Genomic DNA, 26,357 nt, shown 5'->3' on the forward strand with positions numbered 1-26,357 from the left:
TACTCCAGGGATCTTGTAAGTGAAGTGTTTCTAGATCAGTCCAATTTTCGCTCAAACAAAGTTGCACATTTTAGTGATAAGTCATAGAGATGATCCGCATTCTGTAGCTATATCCGCTCTAATAAAGCTTCTTTTTGCTGCCTGATATATAAAATATAGTATGCGTGAAATTAGATCAGCCCAAGAGCCCGCCATGGTTGAATGGTTAAGGCAACTGACTCCTGGATCAGAGTTTGAAGTACGAAGAGTTTTTGTGTTCTGCATTTTTGTCCTTATTAGACCTAGTTTTTTTTCCGCATTTGTTTAAGAAATGCAGCTTTCTTTCTAAGTATGAACTATATGTCGCAGGCTATTCAAGTGAACCACGTGTATTGGTTTTAATTGTTTTTTTAATGATTAATTCAGAAGAATAAAGTTCAAGTTGTAGATTTATTTATATTTGAAGCTTACTCTTTGTTTTCTCCTTTTCTTGTGATGGTTTCTTAAAAACTATCTTACGCCGCAAAATAAAAGAATATATCTGATAAATATTTAAAATTCTTTGACCTTTATCTTGAAATTTCAAACAGTCAATAATTTACTTTGTTCTCTAAAGATGATTCAGTTCAAAACATTCTTTAATTTTTATTTACAGGAGAAAAAACGAGCGGCGATCGCGAATGCGGCTAAACAATGGGACGAGCTCATGCGACAACACCAGGAGTTGTCGACCACGTCAAGTGCAAACAAACCGTCGTCCGCGTCCAGGGGCATCAACAGCAATCGGGGATCGACACGAGGTAGAAAAACAACAGGATTTTGATTCCGTCTAACTCTTTCTTGTCATTCGACACCGGCGTTATCAGTTCTTTTCATTATACTTAACATATCACAGGATTCAAGGATATATGAAGCCGCTCTAATTTCCAACCGATTTTTGAAAATTCTTTGGAAAATTTTCCTTGTGGTAATGAATAAAGTTCTTGAAAATATTTGATTTTGTTCCGTAACGTATGTAACTCAACTTATTGATTTCAGATGTTGGAATTGTTAATGAAGATTGTTTATTTTCATGAGTTAATCAATCCGTTTGTCAACGATGTGTTGATTGTTTGTTTAAAGTCTGGACTTTTTTTTGTTAGGCAATGGTGGTGGGAGTAATAAACTACCTGCACTGGATGTGAATTCAAATTCGACTGGCGGTTCAATTGGAACCCTCCCAGGTGGCGGTGGCACCAACACCTCGAGAGCAGAGTCTGCCAGATCCCGATCGGGGGGTGTCTCTTCCAATATAGACAGCAGTGGTGGTGGGGGAGGGGGAGGGGGGATGAGTGATCGTCTGCTCAGTGGGGATTCTTCGACAACAGGGTACGCAAGTGGAGAGCAGCATAGGGCATTCAGTAACAGGTAACAGTCAAATTAGAATCGTGGTGGACAGGCATATTAATGCGAAAATTTTTGCGAAACCGGAATATTATTTTGGTAATCAGTTAGGTCCGCCTAAAAAAGGTCGACAAAGTTTTTGATAAATTCCCCGCTCCATGTTAAGTAATAGTCATGCTACGTTTTTGAATGGAAATTAGATCGGCGCAAGAACAAAGGGCTTGCGTCGAAATTTCCACTCATTGTACGAGAATTTCAATTAATAGTAAGTTTCCATGCTGAAAAAAAATAATAAAACGAGCAAAACTCAATCATTTTTTATTGAACCAACAGAATCAAGGGAAAGTGTTCGGATGAGTTTCTCAAGTGTTTTCAGACATTCAGTGAACGCAGTATCTCTCTCTGCAAACCTTCCCTCTGCCTCGGGCGAATGCGACATCAGCAACTGCCATCTCGCAGACTTAGACGGCGAAGTCCTTAACCTGTATGGATCCGGTGCCATCCCGGCCCTCGACAAAAACTGGGGCGTCCAGGCGGCTAGTCACGTGACAAATATATCTTTCAAGTTTATAGACTTCGATCATATATCGCCACACTTTGCGAAAATAAGAGCGCGCTTTCCAAATGCGAATACTTTGATTTTCGACGAGACGAATATAAGATTTATGCATCAACTGAATGCGTTGGCTCAATTGAGGAAACTCGAACACCTGGTGATCAAAAGCAGTGGAAATCCGATGGTGAACAACATGCAGTTGTGGAAGTACTATGCATTGCACAGATTGAGTCAGTTCAACATTCGCAGGATCAATGATTCTCCAGTAAGTTGCTTGGACCCAGGTAGAAACAAGGCACCTTTTTTCAACTTTCCGGATCTTATTTAAGTGTCATCAATTTCAATTTTTGAGGTCTCCTTAAACCTTATAATGGTTACCTTACGTTGCAAAGAGTGTGAGATGGTTTTTGCGAAAAAATTTTTTTGGAATGTTTTGATAGTCGATTCTGAATCTATCGTTTATCTGTTTTTATTTCAAGGTCACTCAGGAGCAGCTAGTGGAGGCGGAGAAGTTGTTTGGAGATGTGCTGACAGTTCTCAATTCGACTCTGTCAGTCTCCCCCCTCTGTCACCAGCAGTCGCACACCACGGGAGGAGGTCACGGGGGCAGTCATTCGGCAGCCTCCTCGGCAACCTCTTCCGCTACTCCCAGAGTCACATCGGCAGATATCAGCAGGTTAGAGGGATATAAAATTGCGATACATTGGATATTTTGGTATTGGAGATTTTGGTATGAAATATGTTGCCCTGACGCCCGCAATTTGACTGAAAATTGTTTCAGCGTGTGCCCCGTTTCAGATTTAATCGATGCAGTGCAATATTTTTCTTGAAACTTCGATGATCGACTAATTGGTTGCTCTTGTAAAGTTTTAGGAAAATTGCATTGGTGTATTATAATAATTGATAGGCATAAGGCCCCGCTACTAACTGGAAATGCATGTGATACAAATGGAACGAAATGCCCACGCAACACAAGTTACAAATAGATTTTTTTTCAGGAGCAGCAAGCGAAATAACAGCAGCAATAATCCACTCACATCATCTGACTGTGACTTGAAGCGGATGGGGGCGGGGGCTGGGGGAGGGGGAGTGGGCAGCACCAGAGGGGGCTTCACTAATCCACTCCAGTTTGTCCCCCAAGACAAGAAACTCATGATTGAGAATGTGAGTTGTCATTGTAGTATGTGTAATTTTGGTACAGGTATAATGAATGATTAGTCAGGAACGCTTAGTGATGTTGCTCGGTGTTCTGGCGTGTAAAACTATTTTTGAAATTAGAAACAAAAGGTGTGTTTGAGCCCAATAGTTGAGTTACCCCTCTTATTTACTCTGGCGTCAGCTTATTTTATTATTACGAACCTACTCTTTTTTGTCTAACCTAACTCGCAAATAAAACTGTTCATTAAAATTGTCAACTTATTTGGAAATTTCACGGTAGCATTCGAAATCGCAAAGCATCTCTTCTCTGCTTTATTTGTGGCTAGTGTTTGATCTTCTGTCTATTATTAAGCTTCCCTGGCTGTGTGGTTAGTGTGTGTGACTCTTAATCTCAAGGTCGCAGGTTGGAATCGCAGACGTAGCCGAGTTTTTGCTAATTCGAGGTTTATTAGTACTTTTGCACTGTATAAAGCTGCTTTTTGTCGTGTTCTAGCTAGTGTTTGCGAAGTTCTGTGTCTATTTATGATATCATCATATATTAATACAATGAAAGTATAAACATGGTTGATTAGATCTCAGTTTGGCTGTATCCATTTAGGAATTGAAAGTGTAATTTTGTTTTAGGAGCAAGTGTGCGCTAGAAGTGTGACCTCAAAACTAGTGACAGGTGCGATGCGGGAGGCGCTATCGATCGAACACAAACAGAGACTCCTAGATGGCACGTGGGATAAGCTGTTCAACCAACTGGTCGCCCATTACGTCACACACATGGTCGACTACAGAACCTTCGTCACGAAGAGTCTCAAAGAAATAGAAGTGTCCGATATATAACAAAACGAAGTGTGACTAAATAATACATAGAAAGCTTGGTTTCGAACCAACGTAAACTTTCCAAAGAAATGAAACTCTTGTATTTTTGTGCAATGCTTTATCTAAGACAGAATTATTTGCAAATTCTTGCAAATGTTATTAATGGAGTTAGAAACGCGAGTTGCGAAAATTGCGCTGTCAGATTTAATTCTTTTTTTTTGTTAAAAAAAGTTATATTTTGGTTTAACTCAAATCTAGTTGAATAGGAACTGAAAATTATTTAATGTACTGAAGTTATAGATATGTATATTGCAGTAAATGTAAATAGTTGTAAATTGAATTTAAGGTACTTTGTTATTTCGTTTTATACTAAGATAGAAGCAAGAACACGAGCATGGAAATGGCTTTGCCATTCGCCGGCTGTAATTGCTGATTTTAACCTTTTTTTCCCAATCTAATTGCAAATAAAAGTGCTCATTTGGTGGCATTTTGCTATAATCACGCTCGGTAGCTTTAGAAACTTCCGAGCATCTCTAGTCTACTTCATTTATGGCTAGTGTTTACACAAGCAAAACTTGTGTTTTAGTATGAACTCTCTTTTTTTTTCAACATAGTCGCAAATACTGTTGCGACGCAAATATTGTTGCGAAAAAATGTGTTCCTTTTGAAAGTGTTCATTTTGATCAAGAACCAACTATTAAGTACAGCCAATGCTAAGGATGTTAACACAGACTATTGTATTATAAATAGCATTTTAGCTTCAAGGTATCATGGATCTGTAGCGTAGAGGTAGGGAAGGAGACCCGCGACAAAATAAGAGGGTTCGAACATGGGCAGGGTCGTACTTTTCTAATGAACTTTTTCGCAGACCAATTTAAATGCGTCCGCTTTATAAATTGAGGCATGTTAGTTGATAAATGTTTTTTTTTACTGCTAATGCCTCATAACTGGTGTGCGTCACTTAGGTAATTTTGTAGACTCAAAGTTTACTCATTCAGTTTTTCCCAGTAGCATTATTGGTCATATTTTTGCTTGTGTATGCAAATTGCACCTTCATCTCTGTGTTAAACCTGCGATCAACTTAGTGTGTTATTACCAACATTTTTTCTAACCTAACTCGCAAATAAAAGTGTTCACTTACTTGAAAGTTTCAATGTAGCATTGCAAATTGCATAGAATCTGTTATCCACATAATTTGTGGAGATTGTTTGGTATCTATTAAGCTTACGTGGCTGAGTGATTAGTGTGTGAGTCTCTTAATCTCTAGGTCGCAGGTGCGAATCTCAGAGGTTACTGAATTTTTAACTAATTTGAGGATTGTGTCTAATTTTAGTTATTGTCCGGCTGGCTATCTTGTTTTTGTTTCCATTTATGCGAAAGTTCCAAAAAGTCAAGTCTCACATACTCATGACTTCAGATGCCTTTTCAGCTGTCATGGATTGTTCAAGTTTTGAAAATTTTGTTAGAAGATTTCCAAATTTTGAAACTGAAAAGAGATAAATTGATCAGAGTCGTTTATTGCCTTCCAAAAGCAATGGAAATTACGAATAACTAACAATTTTCGGTTAGTTTCAAAGCGGATGCTCTTGTGAGCATTCATAATTGATCATAAAAATTAGCCATTAATTTTTTAAAAGCGGTCATTATTTTCTAATTTTTGCTTTCTTTGACTCTTTTCCAAAAGTCTGCTGGCTCTGATAACTCATCTTATTGAATTTTTGTAAAGGGTTCTAGATTTATCAACTCTTATTTTATTTTTTGCCGTTTTTTTCTTAAACCATTGTTCTGCTGTTTCCTGTAACGTTTTTTATTCGCTTGGTGTTTTTTAATTCACAGGGCGACGCAGTTTTACAAGTACGCTTGCTATTAGAACATGTTTTTAATTTAAAAATGTTGAGTTTCCTCAATTGTTTTGCTTTCATCGTGTTTCCGATATGGCGGGCTGCAAGTATCTATGCTTTTTCGAGATAAATTGAAATTCATCTGCTAAAAATTAGATGAGTTGCACTCTCCAAATACGACCGGGGAAATGGCATGGAAAAAGTGAAAAAATCTAGTTTCAAAAAGAAGTTCATTAATTTTTTTGCTCAATTTTTCCATTAGAATAGTTTTGCTTTCGACACAAAGGAAGTTTACGTCGCCTTAGTTGCCGCTCTGTTAAAGTATTTTCATCTAACGGTGGCAATTGAATTGCTGGACGTGTTTTTCTAAAATTGAACGTTTTTCAAGATAAAATAAGGAAAATCTGTCTTTGTGATTTTTTTTTAATTTTTAAATTTTTTCTTTTGTTTAATCTTTTGACTGCCAGCTTTTCCGATTGCTGCAGAAAACTTTGATCTTTCGGAAGTGGAGGTTCGGGATGCATTGAGTGTCCGGTACAACAAAAACTGATCGCTTCGCCAACTTTTTGTGATGGTTGCCAGTCACCATTCACCCTACGGCATGCGTTAGCGTGCAAAAAAGGTGCTCCCTTAACTTTACGGCACAATGAGATTAGGGATTCTGTAGGCGACTTAGCTTCTTTAGTGTGGAAGGATGTACAGAGAGAGCCTGTTATTAGAGAATACAACCAGCAAGATGAGACACCCGCATTAATTGCAGATTTGTTTTGTCGTGGAGTTTATGTTAGACAGGGAGGAGCGTCTTTTGATATTCGTGTCTCTGACACCGACGTCATCTCCTATCAGAACAAAAGCCCCAAGAGTGTTTTGCACTCCCCAGAGGTTGAGAAAAAGACAAAATATTCAGACGCGTGTCAGGAAAGACCTATGTCTTTCACTCCTCTTGTCGTGTCTGTTGATGGGATGCTTGCTCCAGAATTCGCAAGTTTCCTTCGGAGAATAGGAGAAGCATTACCTACCAAGTGGGAGAAACCATACAGTAAAACTATGAGCTGGGAGAAGTGCCGGCTGTCTTTTGCCGTGCTCCGTGCTTCCAGTGTGTGCATCGGAGGCACAAGGACCAAGTGGAGGAGTCTTGGCTCAGACCATGATTTCTTACCCTAGATTTACGGATGTTCTACAATGAAGAGAAATTGGCTAGCTATGTGCAGACTCTGCTAGTAATGTAAAACGTGGACCTAAACGAAACAAAATGTTGAAAAAATGAACCAAATAGATAATTGACTGATTATGAAAAAAAGTTTTGACTGCCAGCTTGCAACGCTATACTGGTTCGATAATTCGTGCGGTGCGAAGGTTCTTTTCGTATCTGTGTAGGGTTTCTTTTTAACTTAGATTTGCTTTTAAGTTTTTTTTTAATATTGGGCACGTTTTTGGCTCAGCGAGCGTCTCCCTTAGAATTTAGCTTATTTATTATAAATTTAAAGTGATTTTCCTTGAAATGAAATTTAATTTTTCCTTCTCATTAATGACTTGCATTTTTTTGTTACCTAAATTAATATGCTATGGTGCTTATCAGAGGTGTAACTAAGCTCCGCTTCACGTCTGTGTCTTAATTAAATACCGTTAAGCGAAATAAAATGTCTTTTTGATAGTCGTACGTTATATTACTGATTAATTACTGAGCAAGTTTGGAGTTCAAGAGATTAAAAAATTTCTGTGTGAAATCTTTCGGAGCTCTAATATTTGCCAAAACAACCTCAAACTTTTTTGGAACTCATTAAAACTCATTTAAAACTTTTTTGGAACTCATCAAACTCATTAGTATTTTTTTTTTCGGATGTTTGCACTATTGTTTGTTCTGCTTCTCGGAAATTTCCACGGATTACTGAACGCAGGCCTCGTGGCTCAATTATAAGCGGCTTCATTAGGCAAAAACAATTATACGCAAAATAAAAAACGTGTCGTGAAACATGAATTTAATATTATTTCGGCAAAAAAACTCTTGCTGTATAAATTGTGCCAGTTGCTGATGTCTCAATATACGTGCAGAAAAATCAAGTTCTGCGAAATCAAAAAGATCTGCAGCTGAAACTTTAGATTTCGGATGAATTACTTTTTTTTTCATTTTCGGTTAATAAAAACTTCGCCCAATATATTCATACCTGATCAGCAATCAATTCTAAACCATTAAAATTATTTACTTTCAAATAAATTAAGTATAATAATTTTTATAACCTATCTACGGTTTGATCAGAAAATGCAACTTCCACAGCTAGTTTAAATAATAATCTATTTAAAATGGATTTATTGCTTTAAAAATAGCAGCGTTTTAATCCATCTTAATTCGATTATAATCGATTTTCTTAGAGTTATGTAGAGACTGGCTATGCAATGAGAATATAACCAATTGTAATCCATTGGTTTCCGATGCGGATTTATTCCAATGCAAATTTGTGTTAACTTGCGCAAAAAAGTTTCAACAGGCTGTCATTTTACAATCTTGCTAATTTTTACAAAAAATTGTGAAAAAGCGCTTTGATCTGTTCGATTAAAATGAAATCAACCCGCTCTTTTAATACGTTTTTCATGTTTTCGAAAAGTTCAACCTTTTTGGTTCAAAAGGTTAATCTACTTTGGATATTGTGCGCTGCAAAATTATGAGAACCCAGCTAGTTCTTGCTACAATGAATAAATGAGTTTACCTCCAAGATTCTTAAAATTTTTGTTAATGTTTTGCTGCTGCGAATTTTCTGGAAAGTGACGGAATATTCTATTGCGGGGTCATTTCTGGCTTCGAACAATTTTTGGTTTTTCGAATAGTCAGTTTAGAATCGAATTTTTCGCGCGAAATGTATCGCGGACAATTAACGCGCAATTTATTTCAAGCTAAATACGTATGCGGCGATTTAATCCGGCTCACAAAACCTTCCAAATGTGTTTGAGGCAAGTAATTGGGTCTTGTTAATCTTGTTAATCTTGTTAACATGCAGGTTACCCGGCGTCAAACTCATCAATTTGCATGCATAGCGTGTTGGGGGGGTGGGGGGGGGGGGCTTTAGAGGGTTCGAAATTTTTTAAACACGCTAGAAGGCACTTGCAACATTCAACGTTTTGCCCTGAACGAAGAGTCCTATTGCGAGTAATATTAGAAATTGAATTTTATGACTTTACTTTTTAGAGCATGTTCGTTTTCAGGTAGAAGTTAGCTTGAAGTCAAAACTGAACCAAGCTGTTTTCTGACTAAAAGTATACTTATTGAGAATTCAGTCCCGAAACTGTGCGCATATCAAACCCTTCGGGTATAGTAATTGAGGAAACAATAAACAACTTCATACTTGATTTACCCATTTAGTTTAAAGGTAGAATACGTAGACTGAGACGACTGATTGAAAAGAAGATCGAAATTTCGATTTTCTGGGAAAAGAATTTTTATAACTAGGTTTTGAATGGCGTTTACGTGGAAAAAAACGATTCTAACGTGGCAATTTTTCGATGATTCTTATAGCTTGCTTAACCCAATTGGTTCGAAAATTATGTGGCAAAAAATTCATATTAAAACCAAGACTTTTGTGCAGTCTTTTTTCATCGGAAATCAGTCTACTCCTCAGATCCAAAGTTATCCATTTTGCAGAAGGAAATAGGGACATATTATTGTATATTCTTGTCGTGATTGACGGATAGTTAATCTTAGCCATAGAGTGCCATAGTCACGATGAAATGATCAAAATCATGATGCAGCGATAACTGAGGAAAAAGTGAAAAAGTATAAATAAAAGTAAGTTTATAAGGAGAGTGTTTTTAATGAGGTTTGACGAAAATTTTCAGAAGTAGATTGTTGAAAGAACTTCACTGGAAGGTTTCTCTTCTTTGTAAAATCCTTAGAAGTTCAGGAAAATACTGAAAGTGTTACGGGAAACGAAAAGTAAGTGTTCGTTTCAATTTGAACTGTTTACTCTGTCAAAACCAGGATTAGGTAGGTTACAATATACATTTGAAGCCCTAACTTAATTTAGAATTCCAATATAACGAGTTAAATTTATAACTGGGTTATGGAAATCAGCATTGAAAATAGCTGAAAGTACCCGTTGCGTTTCTGAGATAAAATATGGCAAGGAAAAGGCGACAAGCCTCAAATACCGGCAGAACTGAGAACATATTTAGCTTTAAAGAAAGATAAATTTTACCATTTAGGCGACAATTCAATCATAAGACCATAAGTTAAAATCGCTTTCAATGCTCTCAAATATTGGATTGTATGCTTGGAGATATTTCTAATAAAGTTAACGACCAAAAACTGTCGATTTTTCTGCCCCTGAACTACGAAACATGTCTATATATATATAACTTCAGCTAAGTTTCTTGTTCTAAAGGAAAACATGGTCCATGAAATTGGTCATTTTGACTTGGAAATAACCAACTCGGCCTTTTATCAACAGTGTTTCTCAGCGGAAAACGCCGTTTGAAACCAAAGCGCAACTGTTTTTCTGCTCAAATTCTGTGAAATGTTCCCAATGTTGAAATAAACTATGTCGTCGAGTTACGTGTTTCTACTGTCGCGGAAGAAATCGGGGGAGCTGAATTCGGGGTTTTCTTTAAATCCAGCCGAACGCAGTCGAGACAATAGTTTTCCGCAACGATCGCAGAGTTTCAGCACCAACCCAGCCATAAATTCATCACCATATTCCCGTGCGACTCGGCAAAATTATGTAATCGATAGCAATAGTCGACGTAATGATGTGATCTCACCCGACAACTTATCTGTAAATTCGACTCGAAATTCAAACTACTCGGGCCCGACTTCGGCCGTTAACCCACGTCTTCGTCCCAGTTCGGCTCCACGAGTCGTAAATGATGTTACGACCAGTGGCGTTGACGGAAACTTCGACGCGCCCAGAAAATACAACCGGCGCACGACTCCCGGATCTCAGTTCGGACCGATTGGAAGTTACGCCGAATCTCAAACGCTGCCGAGTCGCAAGTCAAGTCGTGCAAATGGGGACGAACGTTCAAATATCGGACAACCGATTGAGGTCAAGGCCAAAACATGGACCAGACTGTCCAGCAACAATTTGGCCAGCATGTGTGACAGTTCTAGTAATTTAAGCATCCCTTCTTTAATGCACGGTGCAAGAGGCGACGACCGCAGTGGGTCCAGAACCAGACTGAACACTCAAAGTGTGAATGATTTAAGACTTCGTGGATCTCGTACTGAAATTAACGTCCCCATTGGACCAACTCGAGGTCGCGAGTATTCGACAAGCACTACTGAACTCGCGATGAGAACTTCGGCAAACAGTCGAGTCTCAACGACAACTTACACCGAAGCGCCGAACCAAGAGCCGAGAAATCGCACACGACCAAAGTTTAACTCAACGACCAGTTTACAAATTCGGCAGGACAATAAACACGAAGAATTTAACGATGATTTGCGAGATAGACGAGGATCGTTCGGTCCCGTGAATAACTTCAGATCGGGTCCGAGAGGTCACCGAGATCTGGATTTAGAAACAACGGATTCTGGTCTAGAGGCAGCGCTGGAGCGCGCGAAACAAAAAAGAGCGGCAAATGGAACTGACCAGCGGAAAATCAGCTCGACTGTACTTCATGTGAACAATGCTAATGGGGTAAGAATTTCATTACGAAGCCAAACTGTGCACTGGATAGGTGCACCATTTGGTGTTTGTAGGTCACTAGAATCCAGAGACAAATTTTTAAACATGTTTCAAAATGTAAATGGATTCCACTTACAAAAGTTAGGTGGATTCCGCGTAAAATTACAAAAAATAGACACAGAAATTTAAATGTGAGCTTATTAGACTTCTGAGATAGCTCCTTGAAACGTTTCTAGTTAAAAAAGAAAAAAAAACATTTAAGGAAAACTTCCCGCGGCCAGGTCCATACTAATTTCCAGACTTTCAAAATTTTGCCAATTTTAATTCACAGACTAAAAATTCATAGTGGTATTTTAAAGTTATGGATGATGTCCGGAAATCTCGAGTTTCGTTAACGATAGTTTGGAATTTAGTTGCGATAGTCTGAAATAATGCCGCGATACTCTTGAAAGTAGTCGCAATATAGTATAAAAAATGATCACCAGAGTTTGAAAAATAGTCGCGATAGTTACTAATCCTGATAGTGTGGAAATCAGACATGATAGTCTGAAAATTGACCGCGATAGTCTGGACAGTGTTCGCGATTTTCTGAAAATTAGTCGCGATAATCTGAAAATTGCGAATAGCGAATTTTTTCTTATAAGCAGTTATGTGGTTGCTAAGATTTGTTCAACTTTCTAGTATGAGCGCCCAAGAAATTTTATTGTCTCTATTGTCAAAAAAGACTATTTTTTGAAGCCGGACGAAGTAACTCTTCGATTTCAATTTTTTGTCTGTCGTTTTTCAGCGGCAGACAGAAAAAGTCAAGCTCATCAGATTTCCAAAGAACGCTTTGAACCCATAATTTCATTTTCCTTGTGTTGTTTGCAAAAGTACTACCACACAAAAACACCTCCGGAGCTTTTTATGATATACTGGCAGGTTTATGCCTTCAAATAAAAACTTTCTCAAAAGTTAATCCCGCTAGCTTTTTAAAAATAATTTCAACTATCGCGTCAAAATTTGAACCCTGTAACCTATATCTTATAAAAATGCAGAAGAAACCACAAAATGTGAAGAAAAGATTTTGTTCACTTGCTTGTCCCTTGACTGTAGTTGTTTGGACACTGTGATTATTCTTTTCGAATGAGTTGTTTGGACACTGTGATTATTCTTTTCGAATGAGTTGTTTTTGTAGAAACTTTGTCGGCTGATTTGCCATGCTATATTTGTGTTGTATCGCAAGTGGTGCAAAGTTCCACTTCGCCTCTGCAAAGTTAAACAAAAATCACGTTTTTGAATCATAAACAATTCGGATAGTTTTTTTTGTCATTTCTTCATGCATGGTTACAAGTCATTCCCATTGTGTCTATTCTGTTGTATCATTTTACCATTCCATATTTCTAGATAATTGTCCTTGACATTATCATAAAGGCACCAAATTATACATTTTGAGTATGGTTAGGGTTGAGAGGAAATGACGACCTATATAACCAATTCGGCGATTTTCATCAAATATTAGCTTTCTCGGAGGAGTTTGAAGTCGGACAAGTATATACAACAAGGAACAAGGCATATTTTTGGGCGTTACACAAGAGTTTGAAAAGATTCAGTTTGTTTGGCCCTGAAAAAATTTCTTTGAAATAATTTTGCCCTATTTATTTACCTTCGTTCTTTGCTGACCAAAACGGATGTTTTTTTTTGCAAGCTATTATAACGCAATTTGTGGCAAAAGAGTGAAAAGGGTTTATTTTTTGAAAAAGCGAGTCAGAATTCTTAAGAGTTCCGTGCTTGAAATCTATTGTGAAAAAAATAGCCGAAAAGTTTTTTCAAATTTATTTTCGAAGCTTTTTAGACAATATCAGCAATCTCGTCGAACATAACATTTTACCAGTGGTTTAACTCCGGCTATAAAAAAGGCGTGCGGAGGACAGCTTATAACTTAAGAATATCTTTTTGGTTGATGAACTCTGAAGATTTTCTAAAAGTATCTTCGGTGGCAAAATTCAGTAAATTAAAAAAATAACGGCCGCATAATTTGCATGTGAGAAGGCTAGGTGTTTCAATTTGCAACAAAGTCAACTCAAGTGCAATGATTGGTTTTGCCAATTTTGCACACAGGTGCAATCCACCAATCCGCGCCCACATTTGGAACTACATGGTAAGAGATTCGATTCCGGGTACTTTTTAAAACTGGAAACTCTCTGATTTACAAAGAACCATTTCCAGAACCATCGTGAATTATTTTTTTCTGGCTCATTTCCGGAACACCAACCCACTTTTCTCAAAATTTAGCTACTTACAAAATGCTTTTGGCGTAAATGATGTATGTATATATATAATAAAAACACACACTGCTCGACTACGCATACTGGTCAACCCCCTCCCCCAAACCCCATTCCAAAAAATATCTGTGTTCAATTAAGTCAAAGCTTGCAATGTTTTAGACTACTTTGCGACCAACTAACTGCAGAAAAAAGTTTTTGAAAAAATGAAACTACCTGACCGTCAAATTACCAGGCCGTCAATTGAGTCAACGTTTTCGATGTTTTAGACTACTTTTTAAAAAAAGTTTTTTTAAAAAAAAGAAATTACCTAGCATAGAATGTTCCGACCAAAGTCTTAAAAAAGACAACAAACTTTTTTCGAATTATTGTAGTTTTTTTTGGAATGGGTATTAAAAGTTGAATCAAGAACTGGGGATTAGGTATATTCGATAGCCATAGTAAAATGAGCAAAATTAAGAACAATTTTTTGGTAGAAAAAATGTTAGAAAAACGAAAAAAAAAATGATTCAAAAAAGGCGCCAAAATACTCAAAGTAAACGAAAGTTACTCAAATAAAACCAGGTTTTTACTTTTAAAATTCCGCTATTTTAATCTATTAAGCAAGTAAAATGAGACTGCTCGCTCGCCTTATTCGCTCGAAATAAGACGAAAAATCGAAAATTTCAAACCGGTTTCCCGACATTTGAAATTTTTTTAATGTGGTTCGAGTCACGACTGTAAGGGCTTTAAATTGATATTTATCACTCAACCCAGTCCAATGATTATTTGTGATACCTGATTTTGCGTGGAAAACAAAAGAAAAAAAGAGAAAAACTAAAGTGCACCCGAGTACAAAGTTCCTCCCGATTTTCAAAGATCGGAATAACAAAATTAGTAAGGAAAAGAATAACATTAACTGTTTTTCGATTTTTTTTGTTTTTTTTTTTGTAAAAGGTTGTTTAATCTGGAATTTTCTGCGCCAATAGCATAAACTATTTCCATTCTTGTTCTTTTGAAAAAGTTTTCGTTCAGATTTCCATCGTGCAGAATGACAGTTCAGTCACAGAAATACAAGGAAGACCAGTTGCCGCCTCGAGACTCGTTTCAGATCCTCTTTTCGACCCCACAATGCCACGACTGATCCCGCCTAGCAACCGATTGGCGGCGTCGCAAACACACATGCTCAATGGAAAATCGGACAATTCGAAACCTGCTGATCCCAGTTCAAATATGAGATCTTATAGCTTCGATAATCAAAGTGTTCCTGTTCGACAGCAATTTAATGACAACACTTTCAGGCCTTCTGTAAGTTTTAACGATCCTCGAGAATCAAGATTTGAAAATGATTTAAATTTCAGCCAACCACCCAGCGGCAGATGGAAAAGACCGGTCCAATCAGATTCTTCTAGGCCGAGAGTCTCTTTCGACCAATCAGATGGCTCCAATCCGTCAAGACCAGGTAAAAATTACGTAATAGGTGAAACAAGTCGTGATCAAAACCTAAATCAGTGGACTTCATTGGAACGACAGAACGCCTCGTCAATTTCACGAAGTGTGACGAACGAAAGACGAATCACTCGGCATCGGACAACCAGTCAAGAACATTCATCGGAAAATTTTAGACACAACGGTGCGATCAACCGAAATGTCACCCGGCCGAATTGGTCATCAGCTAACTACCAAAACCAACGATAACCTTAAACCAATCATCGTAACAGATTTGCGCGTTCAGAAGCAATTTAATTTAAATCGTTAACCTTATTTGTAATAAAACTGTTTTGTGTTTAAGCTATAGTACATTTATGCTTGCAAGAAATGCTGAAATTCATTATTGTTGGCTTTTTCATTCATTCTTTTTTCTATATACTTCCGCGACTCTATGTTCTAATGTCGGCGACTATATGTTCATACTTCCGCGACTATTAGTTCGTACTTCCGTGACTATATGTTCATCTTCCGTGACTGTATGTTTATACTTCCGTGAGTATATGTTCATACTTCCGCGACTATTAGTTCGTACTTCCGTGACTATATGTTCATCTTCCGTGACTGTACGTTTATACTTCCGTGACTATACGTTCAAACTTCCGCGACTATTAGTTCGTACTTCCGTGACCATATGTTCATCTTCCGTGACTGTAAGTTTATACTTCCGTGACTATATGTTCATCTTCCGTGACTGTATGTTTTACTTCCGTGACTATATGTTCATACTTCCGCGACTATTAGTTCGTATTTCCGTGACTATATGTTCATCTTCCGTGACTGTATTTTTATACTTCCTTGACGATATGTTCAAACTTCGGCGACTATTAGTTCGTACTTCCGTGACCATATGTTCATCTTCCGTGACTGTATGTTTATACTTCCGTGACTATATGTTCATCTTCCGTGACTGTATGTTTATACTTCCGTGACTATATATGTTCATACTTCCGCGACTATATGTTCGTACTTTCGTGACTTTGTGTTCGTACTTCCGTGACTTTATGTTCATGTTCCGTAAATGTATGTTTATACTTCTGTGACTATATGTTCATACTTCGACGATTGTATGTTTTCATTTCCGTGACTATTATTTTACTGCTGCAACTATACGCTCATACTTCCGAGACTACATTAGCATACATCCGAGCCTATATGTTTACACTTCAGCGGTTATCTGCTCGACAATATCTTTATGCTTAGACTTCCGCGACTATTTGTTCAACTTTCTAGATTTTGTTTTCATGATTTAACGACCATATGCTTAGACTTTGTGACTATATGTTCACATTTCTGCGACTATTTATTATACTTCTGCGACCATATGTTCATCTTCCGTGACTGAATGTTTATACTTCCGTGACAATATGTTCATACTTCCGCGACTATTAGTTCGTATTTCCGTGACTATATGTTCATCTTCCGTGACTGTATGTTTATACTTCCGTGACTATATGTTCATACTTCCACGAATTTTAGTTCGTACTTCCGTGGTTATATGTTCATCTTCCGTGACTGTATGTTTATATTTCCGTGACTATATGTTCATATTTCTGCGACTATTAGTTCGTATTTCCGTGACTATATGTTCATCTTCCGTGGCTGTATTTTTATAATTTCGTGAGTATATGTTCATACTTCGGCGACTATTAGTTCGTACTTCCGTGACCATTTATTCATCTTCCGTGACTGTATGTTTATACATCTGTGACTATGTGTTCATCTTCCGTGACTGTATGTTTATACTTCCGCGTTTATATGTTCGTACTTCCGTGACTTTATGTTCGTACTTCCGTGACTTTATGTTCATCTTCCGTAGATGTTTGTTTATACTTCTGTGACTATATGTTCATACTTCAGCGACTGTATGTTTTTATTTCCGTGATTATTATTTTACTGCTGCAACTATACGCTCATACTTCCGAGACTATATTAGCATACATCCGAGCCTATATCTTTACACTTCAGCGGTTATCTGCTCGACTATATCTTTATGCTTAGACTTCCGCGACTATTTGTTCAACTTTCTGCGTTCATACTTCTGCGTCCATATATTCAACTTCCGCGACTATATTATCATACTTTTGCGACTATTTGTTCATTTTTCCTCGACTATATGTTTGTACTTCCGCGACTATATCTTCATATTTCCGTTAATTTATGTTCTTATTTCCGCGACTTTATGTTCATCTTCAGTGATTATATTTTTATACTTCCGGGACTTTATGTTTTTTCTTCCGTGACTATATATTCAACTTCAGTGCATATATTATCATACTTTCCCAACTATATGTTTTTACTTTCGCGCCTATATGTTCATATTTCTGTGACTTCATGTTTTTACTGCCGCAACTAGATGTTCATACTCCTGACACTATGTCGTCATACTTCAGCGATTTTCTCATCATACTCTCGCGACTATGTGTTCATACTTATGCGGCTGTTTGATAATTCGTCTGTGACTATACATTCACACTTCCGCGACGAGATCTTCGTACTTCCGTGACCATATGTTTATGTTTCCAGGACTATATGTTTGATTTTCCGTGACTATATGTTCATACTTTCCTGACTATATAATTATACTTACGCAACTCTATGTTCATACTTCCGCGACTATGTGTTCTTATTTTCCCGAATATATGTTCATACTTCCGCCAGTATATGTTTATACTTCTGCAACTATATATATTCAAATTTCCGTGACTATATAATCATGCTTTCATAACTAATTGTTTATATTTTGGTGAGTATTATATGTTGGAGCCAAATCGAGCTACGCAATGGAGACCACCATGTGTTAGGATAGGCTATAGACTATCCAATCTCACCCCTACATTTTAATATAGGTAAGAGGTTTCTTAATGATTTAAGATAGGTCATGGATTTCAGAGTTTCAGATGGTAATTGGATTTTCAAAATTTTTTCTGCGCCCCATGTATTAAGATAGTGTATAGATGCCCCTATGTATCAAAATAAATGACAAAATTGCCTTGCAGTAAGATCAGGAAAAGTTTTCCCAATGTTTTATGATAGGTTTCGGATGGTAAGGTGATGAATTGTGAAAAAAAAATTCAAAAAATTCAAATTTTTTAACAAAAAATTCAAGTTTTTAGAAAGATTCTCAAGTTTTTGGAAAAAAATTTTCAAACAGCAGGTTTTTGGCTAATTTTTTCAAAAGATTTTCATCCAATTGTAAAAAACAAATGCCGTTTCATGTGAAAAGCGTGAAAACTCAAATTGTTGTTTAATTGCTATCATGTTAAGACAATTACTCAAAACTTTGATAAAAATTTGAGATTTTTTCCTCTCTTTTTCCTCAAAAAACAGACATACGACAAAATTTGATCTAATTTAAGCTAAAATGCGAAATTTATAGTGTTGTTAATACTAGAAACAATGCTCAGATCAGCTAATTCTATGCCGAAGCTTTCGAATCATCGGAAAAATTGTGAAATTTACCTTAGTTTTGAACAGGTGAAGTAAAGTGTTTCATATTAGACTCAGCATCTATCCAATTTTTTCCTTTTTTACGTCTTTGATATGTATTTTTAACAAGGTTTTCTTTGTTAATAAAACCATCTCCATTGATAATAAATGGCCATAAGAAAAGAAATTTCATAAAAAAATAAGTTCATGAATCGAATCTTCCTTGTATTTTTTCGTCAACGATTAAAATCAATGCAAGTTCTAAAAAATATCAACATTCTTGCTGATTTGACCTAAAATCATATTTTATCAAATCGTTTATCACACTTTTCATCGTTTTTAAAATTGGATATATAGAAGGAAATTTTAGAGAAAACTTTCAAAAAATATCTCTGTTTTTTGACGAAATTAATGCAATTTTGATGAAAGTATAGACTTTTTCTCGAATTCCACAAAATTTCTAGTTATCAAACTGCACTAGTACTGAACCAATGTTGGCAAAAACTAAAGATGAGCATATTAGAAAGTAGTTTTGTTTCAGCTAAAACTTCACAACTGTTCATAATCTCTCTTTTGCTTCTACGACATAATTTGTCTTGATTTTTCGAAGACTTATGTTTTAAGTTAATTCCTGTTTTCTGCTTTAAATGGTGATCAGCTTTTCTAATCAAAGCTGAACACCACTTTTCGAAGTCTTATGTTCTAAGTCAAAAAACCTCTGTTTTTTGACGTCCATTTTTCGAAGTCTCTGTTTTTGACCTCCGTTTTTCAAAAAATACCTACGTCAAAAATTACCTCTGTTTTTTGACGTCCATTTGGCGAAGTCTTATGTTCTAAGTCAAAAAATACCTCTGTTTTTTGACGAAATTATTTCAATTTTGATGAAAGTATACTCTTTTTCTCAAATTCCACAAAATTTCTGCTTATCGAACTGTACTAGTACTGAACAAAAATTGGCAAAAGATAAAAATGAGCACATTAGAAAGTGGTTTTATTCCAGCTAAAACTTCTTCAAAACTTTTCATAATCTCTCTTTTGCTTCTACAACATAATTTGTATTGATTTTTTGAAGTCTTATGTTCCAAGTTATTTACTGTTTTCTGCTTTAAATGGTGTTCAGCTTTTCTAATCACTCAACTTGAAAATTTAGACAGCTCCGGGGAACTTAGGGGGAATATAGTATCAATTGAACAAACAATTTGCTAGTGGAGGTAAAATTAGTGGTAAACCTCAAACTTCTGACTTTTACTTTGTATTTTGTGCAAGTATATGTTCAGCAGATAAGATTTCTCTAAATGAGTATGAAAGTTTTCATCAGAAGTACTATTTTTTTAAACAAAAACAATCAAATAGATACAAAAAAACCGTATAGTATCTTTTCATTCTTGATTTCTGGCCAAAGTTGCTAAAAACTAGTTGAGTGAGAGAGAGTTGAAACTATATAAAGCGTTAAAAGAATACATAAGCAAATGATAGAATTAAAATTTATAGGTGTAGGTTTATGAAAATTTTGGTGAATGATTTAAGAAAAAATCTATTGGATTTTAAACGATACATTTTATGGTACACCTTTCATGGGAGTTCATAACTGGAATACAAGAAGATTCTCGCAATGAAACTTAGTTCTGACTTTCTGTTGTTTCTTAAATCTACAGGAAGAATGCTTCTTGAAATGTAGTTTAGAGAAAAACATGGGCGCAAAACTGCATCAATTAAACATTTTTTTATTTTAAATTGTAAGCAAGCTTGTTTCAACATGATTCTAAAGTGCCCCCTATTTTTCCAATTGATTAAAAATTGAGGCAAACGTTAGCCCAAATACAAATTTTTTAGAATGTCTATTCGATTTGCTTCAAGTTTAATTTAATATCAATATCGAGAATACATTAAGCTATCCTTTTTGCTAAAAAAACCAGCAAAACCTTTAATACTTTCTCTAAGAAACAACAGAAGCTGTTTTTCAAATAGAAATAAATTGATGCAGATCTTGAAAGCAGGTTTTTGATTTGTGCTTCATCTAATATCTTCCATAAGAATTGTTTTTGCTTGACTTTAGCAAAAACAAATAGATAAGTTAGAGGAAAACTGGATCAAGTAACCGAACATTTTCATCTCGGGATTGCTTACCTCGAAAAAAATTATAGTTAAATCATCAAATTTTATAGGTAATTTTACTAATTTTATTAGATAAAACTCCAATGGCATTACACATATTTACCAAAACTTTTTTCATGCTGCTGGGATTTTTCAAAAGATATTACTTATAATCTAGTTTGAACCAAAATGATCTCAAAGTTCCTAGAGATTGAATTCTTTTTTGTTTTTTCGAAAATTTTTAACCAAGAAAGACTATAATTGAATTTTTTTGAAAAAACAAAGTAGAAATCAATTCATGAAGAATTTTGAGATCATTGTGTTTCAATTTAGGTTTTAAGTATTAGATTTTAAAAAATTCAGCATAAAAACAGTCAAATTTTTTTTAAATATGTGTAATGCATTGGAGTTTTGTAATTTTTTGATGAAAGAATTGAAATTAAAAGAGAATTAATACGTTTTATGGTTATTTATTTCAAAGTAAGCAAATCCGAGACAAAAAATTTGGTTAATAGATACATTTTTCCACTAAATCATCTATTAACGTTTTTGTTGAAATCAAGCATAAATAGTTCTTATCGAAGATAATAGAGGAAGCCTAAAACGAAATAATGCTGGAATTTTCTAAGCAAACTGATGTTTCAATATATCGCTCAATTGTTTTGATACTTAACATGAAGCCAATTAAATAGGTATACTGAGAAATTCGTATTTTCGCTCTGGTTTGCCTCAATTTAATTTCAAGCACTCTTCTGGTAGACTTAAGACAAACCAAAAAGCAGAACTGAGTTTCTATTTGTAAATCTAGAAACACTAGAAAACAGAAAAATCAGTTTGTATTTCAGTTAAGAATATCCCAAGAGAGGTCTGCATTAAACAATTTCAAATAATATCCAAAAGATTTATTCTTAATTCATTCATAAGTGCTTCGTATAACTACACCTATTAATTCCATTTTCACCATATGTTTATGTTTTCTACTTGGAAGGCTTTAAATGGTTTCCGTTTTCTCTGATTTAACCAGTTGTTAGAAACTGCGGGCAAAAATCAAGATTAAAAAAGACTGTACAAAAATTTTTGCAAGTATTTGATTGTTTTTAGTGAAAATAGTTGTGTAGCTGCTGACAAAAATCAAATTACTTTCCAATTTATAGATTTTTATCTGCTAAACGTGAGCTTGCACAAAATACAAGGTAAAATTCGAACGTTTGAGTTTTATCAGTAATTTTACCCCTTCTAGCAAATTGTCCGTTCAATTGATACTATGTTCCTTCTAAGTTCCCCCAGTGCTGCCTTTAATTTCATGCAGAGAGTGTTCAAAAGCGCGACAGAAAGCAGAAAGCAGGAAATAATTTACAACATAAGATGTCTTCGAAAAAAGTATTATAAATTATGTTGTAGAAGCAAAACAGAGTATGAACAGATATGAAGAAGTTTATAGCTGAATTATAATCACTTTCAAAAACGCTTGCTTATAGAGTCATAAGTTTTTGTGTAGTGAAAAAATTGAGCGCAAAAATTTCCTCGAAACTTAACATCTAACCATCCATTACCTATCTTAATACATTGAAAAACCTATTCCCTATCTTAAATCTTTGAATATCCATTACTAATTTAATACATAGGGGAATCTATACACTATCCTAATACATGGGAAGATCGGGCACTAAAAAATTTTTGAATGTTTCTCTGGAAACTTACCATCTTATCATCTGAAGCTCTGAAACCTATAACCTATCACAAAACTTTGGAAAAATTTTCTCGAAACTTACCATCTTACCATCTGAAACTCTGAAATCTATAACCTATCATAAAACATTAGTTCGTATTTCCGTGACTATATGTTCATCTTCCGTGACTGTATGTTTATACTTCCGTGACTATAAGATCATACTTCGGCGACTATTAGTTCGTATTTCCGTGACTATATGTTCATCTTCCGTGACTGTATGTTTATACTTCCGTGACTATATGTTCATCTTCCGTGACTTTATGTTTATACTTACGTGACTATATTTGCATACTTGCGCGACTATTAGTTCGTATTTCCGTGACTATATGTTCATCTTCCGTGACTGTATGTTTATACTTCCGTGACTATATGTTCATCTTCCGTGACTGTATGTTTATACTTCCGTGACTATATGTTCGTACTTCCGTGACTATATGTTCATCTTTCGTGACTTTATGTTTATACTTACGTGACTATATATGCATACCTGTGCGACTATTAGTTCGTATTTCCGTGACTATATGTTCATCTTCCGTAAATGTATGTTTATACTTCTGTGAGTATATGTTCATACTTCGGCCATCGTATGTTCTTATTTCCGTGACTATTATTTTACTGCTGCAAGTATACGCTCATACTTGCGAGACTATTTTAGCATACATCCAAGCCTATATGTTCACTCTTCAGCGGTTATCTGCTCGATTATATCTTTATGCTTAGACTTCCGCGATTATTTGTTCAACTTTCTTGATTTTATTTTCATACTTTAGCGACCATATGCTTAGACTTTGTGACTATGTGTTCACATTTCTGCGACTATTTATTTTACTTCTGCGACTATATGTTCATACTTCCATTACTATGCGTTCATACTTCTGCGTCCATATATTCAACTTCCGCGACTATATTATCATACTTTCCTGACTATATGTTCAAATTTAAGTAACTTACTATATATTTATACTTCAGCGACTATATGTTCAAACTTCCATAACTGTATAATGATGCTTCCGAGACAATATGTTCATACTTCCGAAACTTTATGTTCATCTTCCGTGACTGTATGTTTATACTTCCGTGACTATATGTTCGTACTTCAGTGACTATATGTTCATCTTCCGTGACTTTATGTTTATACTTACGTGACTATATATGCATACTTGCGCGACTATTAGTTCGTATTTCCGTGACTATATGTTCATCTTCCGTGACTGTATGTTTATACTTCCTTGACTATATGTTCATCTTCCGTGACTGTATGTTTATACTTCCGTGACTATATGTTCGTACTTCCGTGACTATATGTTCATCTTCCGTGACTTTATGTTTATACTTGCGTGACTATATATGCATACTTGCGCGACTATTAGTTCGTATTTCCGTGTTTAGATGTTCATCTTCCGTGATTGTATGTTTATACTTCCGTGACTATATGTTCATCTTCCGTGACTGTATGTTTGTACTTCCGAGACAATATGTTCATACTTCCGAAACTATATGTTCATACTCAACTAAAACCTGAATCAGTGGACTTCAATGAAACGACAGAATGGCTCGTCAATTTCAAGAAGTGTTACCAACGAAAAAACAATCACACGGCCTCGGACAACCAGTCACGAACACTCATCGGATGTTTGGTCCGTTTTTTCTACAAGTTATTTTATATAGCGAAAGCTAGTTGTCATTCATGTTCTTCCTGAGCTTTACTTTAAGCTGTTCAATAGTGGAGTTCGCCTTTCTTTTAATAAAAGCAATGACTGTTCTCAAGAAAAATATCAAACGTCAAAATAAAGTTTTTGAGTGTGAAAAAACTTCAAAACCTTTTCCTGAGAAGAAATAGTCACCGTCTTCAAAATTGTCAATCTTTTCGTTTTTTTAACGCTTTTGTAGATCTGAAACAAATGAGCTTTGAGGTATTTAACTCTGTCCCAGTCAATCGAGCTGTCTGCACATGTTGCTGATGGGGATACATATTCAATCTCGGTTAATTTTATTTTGAAATCAGTTGATACATTTTGGCCGTAATTGTCCATCATCCATTTAAAAGATTTGCGCAAACCTTCCGGGAAAATTTTGTAGCCTTTGAATCCACTCACCGTTACCCACCCTTCGGGGATCGTTACGCCCGATCTGTGTTGCCAAAGAAATTTGAAAAAACTTTTTTTTAAATATCGTGCAGGGCGGTTAATTTGTCGATCTTCTTTTTAGGCCGACTAAATTGATTTTCACAGCTCTAGAAAACTGTTATAAAGACCATATTTTAACCAATGTTTCTGCACTGCACGCAAATGATTGAAAAAACAGGCCAGAAAAAGCGTTCTTTGATAATTTTTGAGCAAAAAACGAGATTTTTTTGGAGCGATTCACCCCTCAAAATAGTATATATTGTTGCAAAAGGCGCCTTTCACCCCTCAAAATAGTATATATTGTTGCAAAAGGCGCCTAAAAAATTTAGTGTTAGTCAGCCAAAAATGGATGTCTTAAATAAAATCAATGGGGGTGGGCGTTGGTCCCTCTAAGTCTGCTGCTGCTTCCTTACCAAAATATGTGTGGTCGGCGGGACGTTTTGCGCTACTTGCACAGCAACTGCTATCTGTAGCTGATATTACTGATGTTTTGAATGTAACATTTAGCGGTGGAAACTGGGTTGCAGACGATGGCACTTTCAACCAGCAAGTTCCTTTTGGCAGAAGATGTTACAGAAAATGGAATATTTTGAATTAATTTGAAACAGCAATCTGCACTCAGTTCAGTGAACATATTTTGCATGCAATCTGGAAATTTCAAGCTTCTGAAAAATCAACGTTTGCATGCAAAAAATTTCTAAAAAGTTCAGCTGCTGCTTTTAATTAATATATTCTGTGCTACTTCTTATACATTTTTTACCGTAAAAAACGGTTCTGATTGATTGTAGCTAGTTTTTCAGAATATCATAATTGTTTTTAGGTGCTTAGCAAGTTCGAAAAGAGCATTCAGTGATGTAAACTTTCCTATTTTGAATGGCTTCAATTGTTTCTGACATTGTTCCTGAAATGCTAAAATTTTCTCTATTGACATTATTTTTTAAATTAAAAGCACTCCCCGTTTCAATTTTCCGTCTCAAATGAAAACTATTGCAGAATAAACTATGTATTTTTTCTATCTATATTTACAAATTTACATCAGATTCAGGATTTCTTTTTCAGATTAAATTTCTTGATCTCAATTTTTAATAGAATCGACAAGAGTTATTTTCGAACAAAATTGGAAGTGAAATAGAATGAAAAATCAAAAATACCCTTGGGATTTGGTTCAAATAACTCATGTATTTACATACTTTTTTGATAATTTTCAGTTTTGCTTCAAAATTTAATTTTAAAAATCATTTAGAAATTAACGGTAGAGTCTTGTAACGATGTCATATAATATATAGTAAATAGCATATAATATAATAACAATGATTTTTATGTACAATGTTCCAGAAGACACTAATTTGTCTTGACATCATCGTGACTTCAGAATCAGCGTCTATTGGTCATCTTCAAAAAAGATTTTCAGATTTATCAAAAATAAGTATGAGTCATATTCAGAATGGCGGCTTTCTTAGGTTCAATCAATTTGACCTCTTTCATTTATTGAGTCACGTGTGTATTATGTCTTGTCCTTGACCTCTTCTGGCGGTCATTAGCCCTGTTGTCCTCCCTGGAACATGAGTCTGAGCACGTTGTAGTCAGACCTGAGCTCGTATGTCCGGTTGAAGCGCCAGTTAGCTCTCTCCTCCGGCGGAAGATCTCTGAACAAAAATAAACTGTCAATAAATCGGGGGTTATTTTTAGTAGTCTACGAATGATAAATTTCAGAGCCACACAATGCCCAATCAATTAATTCAAACATCAGGAAAAAGTTCGCATGAAAAAATTAAGATACACTTTTTGGCTTTTCCCTACATGAAAAATATACAAGCATGTAAAGTGTAAATATTTGCCCAAAAAATGTAAATAGAACATGAAAAGTAATTTTCCTTTGCGTTATCTGATCGCATTGAAAGTT

General features: G+C 35.6%; 3 protein-coding genes and 1 long non-coding RNA gene across 4 annotated transcripts in view; 3 read left to right on the forward strand and 1 right to left on the reverse strand.

Annotated features, from left to right (window-relative positions):
* Positions 1-2,989, forward strand: part of LOC134854450 (leucine-rich repeat-containing protein 49-like) — a gene marked incomplete at its 3' end in the record, with an annotated part of 54,296 nt that extends 51,307 nt beyond the window's left edge. The window contains exons 12-16 of the mRNA XM_063870704.1: positions 635-779; positions 1,122-1,386; positions 1,739-2,183; positions 2,398-2,594; positions 2,917-2,989. Of these exons, the coding sequence (XP_063726774.1) occupies positions 635-779; positions 1,122-1,386; positions 1,739-2,183; positions 2,398-2,594; positions 2,917-2,989 (1,125 nt within the window). The remainder of the gene's footprint in view (positions 1-634; positions 780-1,121; positions 1,387-1,738; positions 2,184-2,397; positions 2,595-2,916) is intronic.
* Positions 2,990-2,991: 2 nt separating this feature from the next.
* On the forward strand, positions 2,992-4,243 carry LOC134854653 (uncharacterized). The gene is made up of 2 exons (XR_010164425.1): positions 2,992-3,082; positions 3,701-4,243. It is a non-coding gene; the product is annotated as an uncharacterized LOC134854653 (long non-coding RNA).
* A 5,876-nt stretch (positions 4,244-10,119) lies between these two features.
* Positions 10,120-15,403, forward strand: LOC134854186 (uncharacterized). The gene is made up of 2 exons (XM_063870337.1): positions 10,120-11,354; positions 14,621-15,403. The coding sequence occupies exons 1-2, from the start codon at positions 10,257-10,259 to the stop codon at positions 15,281-15,283; spliced, it is 1,761 nt and encodes a 586-aa protein (XP_063726407.1). The 5' UTR covers positions 10,120-10,256; the 3' UTR covers positions 15,284-15,403.
* Positions 15,404-25,591: 10,188 nt separating this feature from the next.
* The window catches only part of LOC134854451 (uncharacterized), a 277,410-nt gene continuing 276,644 nt past the window's right edge, over positions 25,592-26,357 (reverse strand). The window contains exon 71 of the mRNA XM_063870705.1: positions 25,592-26,100. Coding sequence (XP_063726775.1) covers positions 25,992-26,100 — 109 coding nt within the window. The 3' untranslated portion in view covers positions 25,592-25,991. The remainder of the gene's footprint in view (positions 26,101-26,357) is intronic.

The sequence above is a fragment of the Symsagittifera roscoffensis genome, chromosome 9 (assembly GCF_963678635.1).
Source record: "Symsagittifera roscoffensis chromosome 9, txSymRosc1.1, whole genome shotgun sequence".
In the NCBI taxonomy this organism is placed as follows: Eukaryota; Metazoa; Xenacoelomorpha; order Acoela; family Convolutidae; genus Symsagittifera; species Symsagittifera roscoffensis.

Coding starts and splice junctions, on each gene's coding strand:
- LOC134854186 (XM_063870337.1), top strand. CDS start 10,257: ATGTCGTCGAGTTACGTGTTTCTACTGTCGCGGAAGAAATCGGGGGAG. Junction 11,355..14,620: donor ATGTGAACAATGCTAATGGG/GTAAGAATTTCA, acceptor GTTTTCGTTCAG/ATTTCCATCGTGCAGAATGA.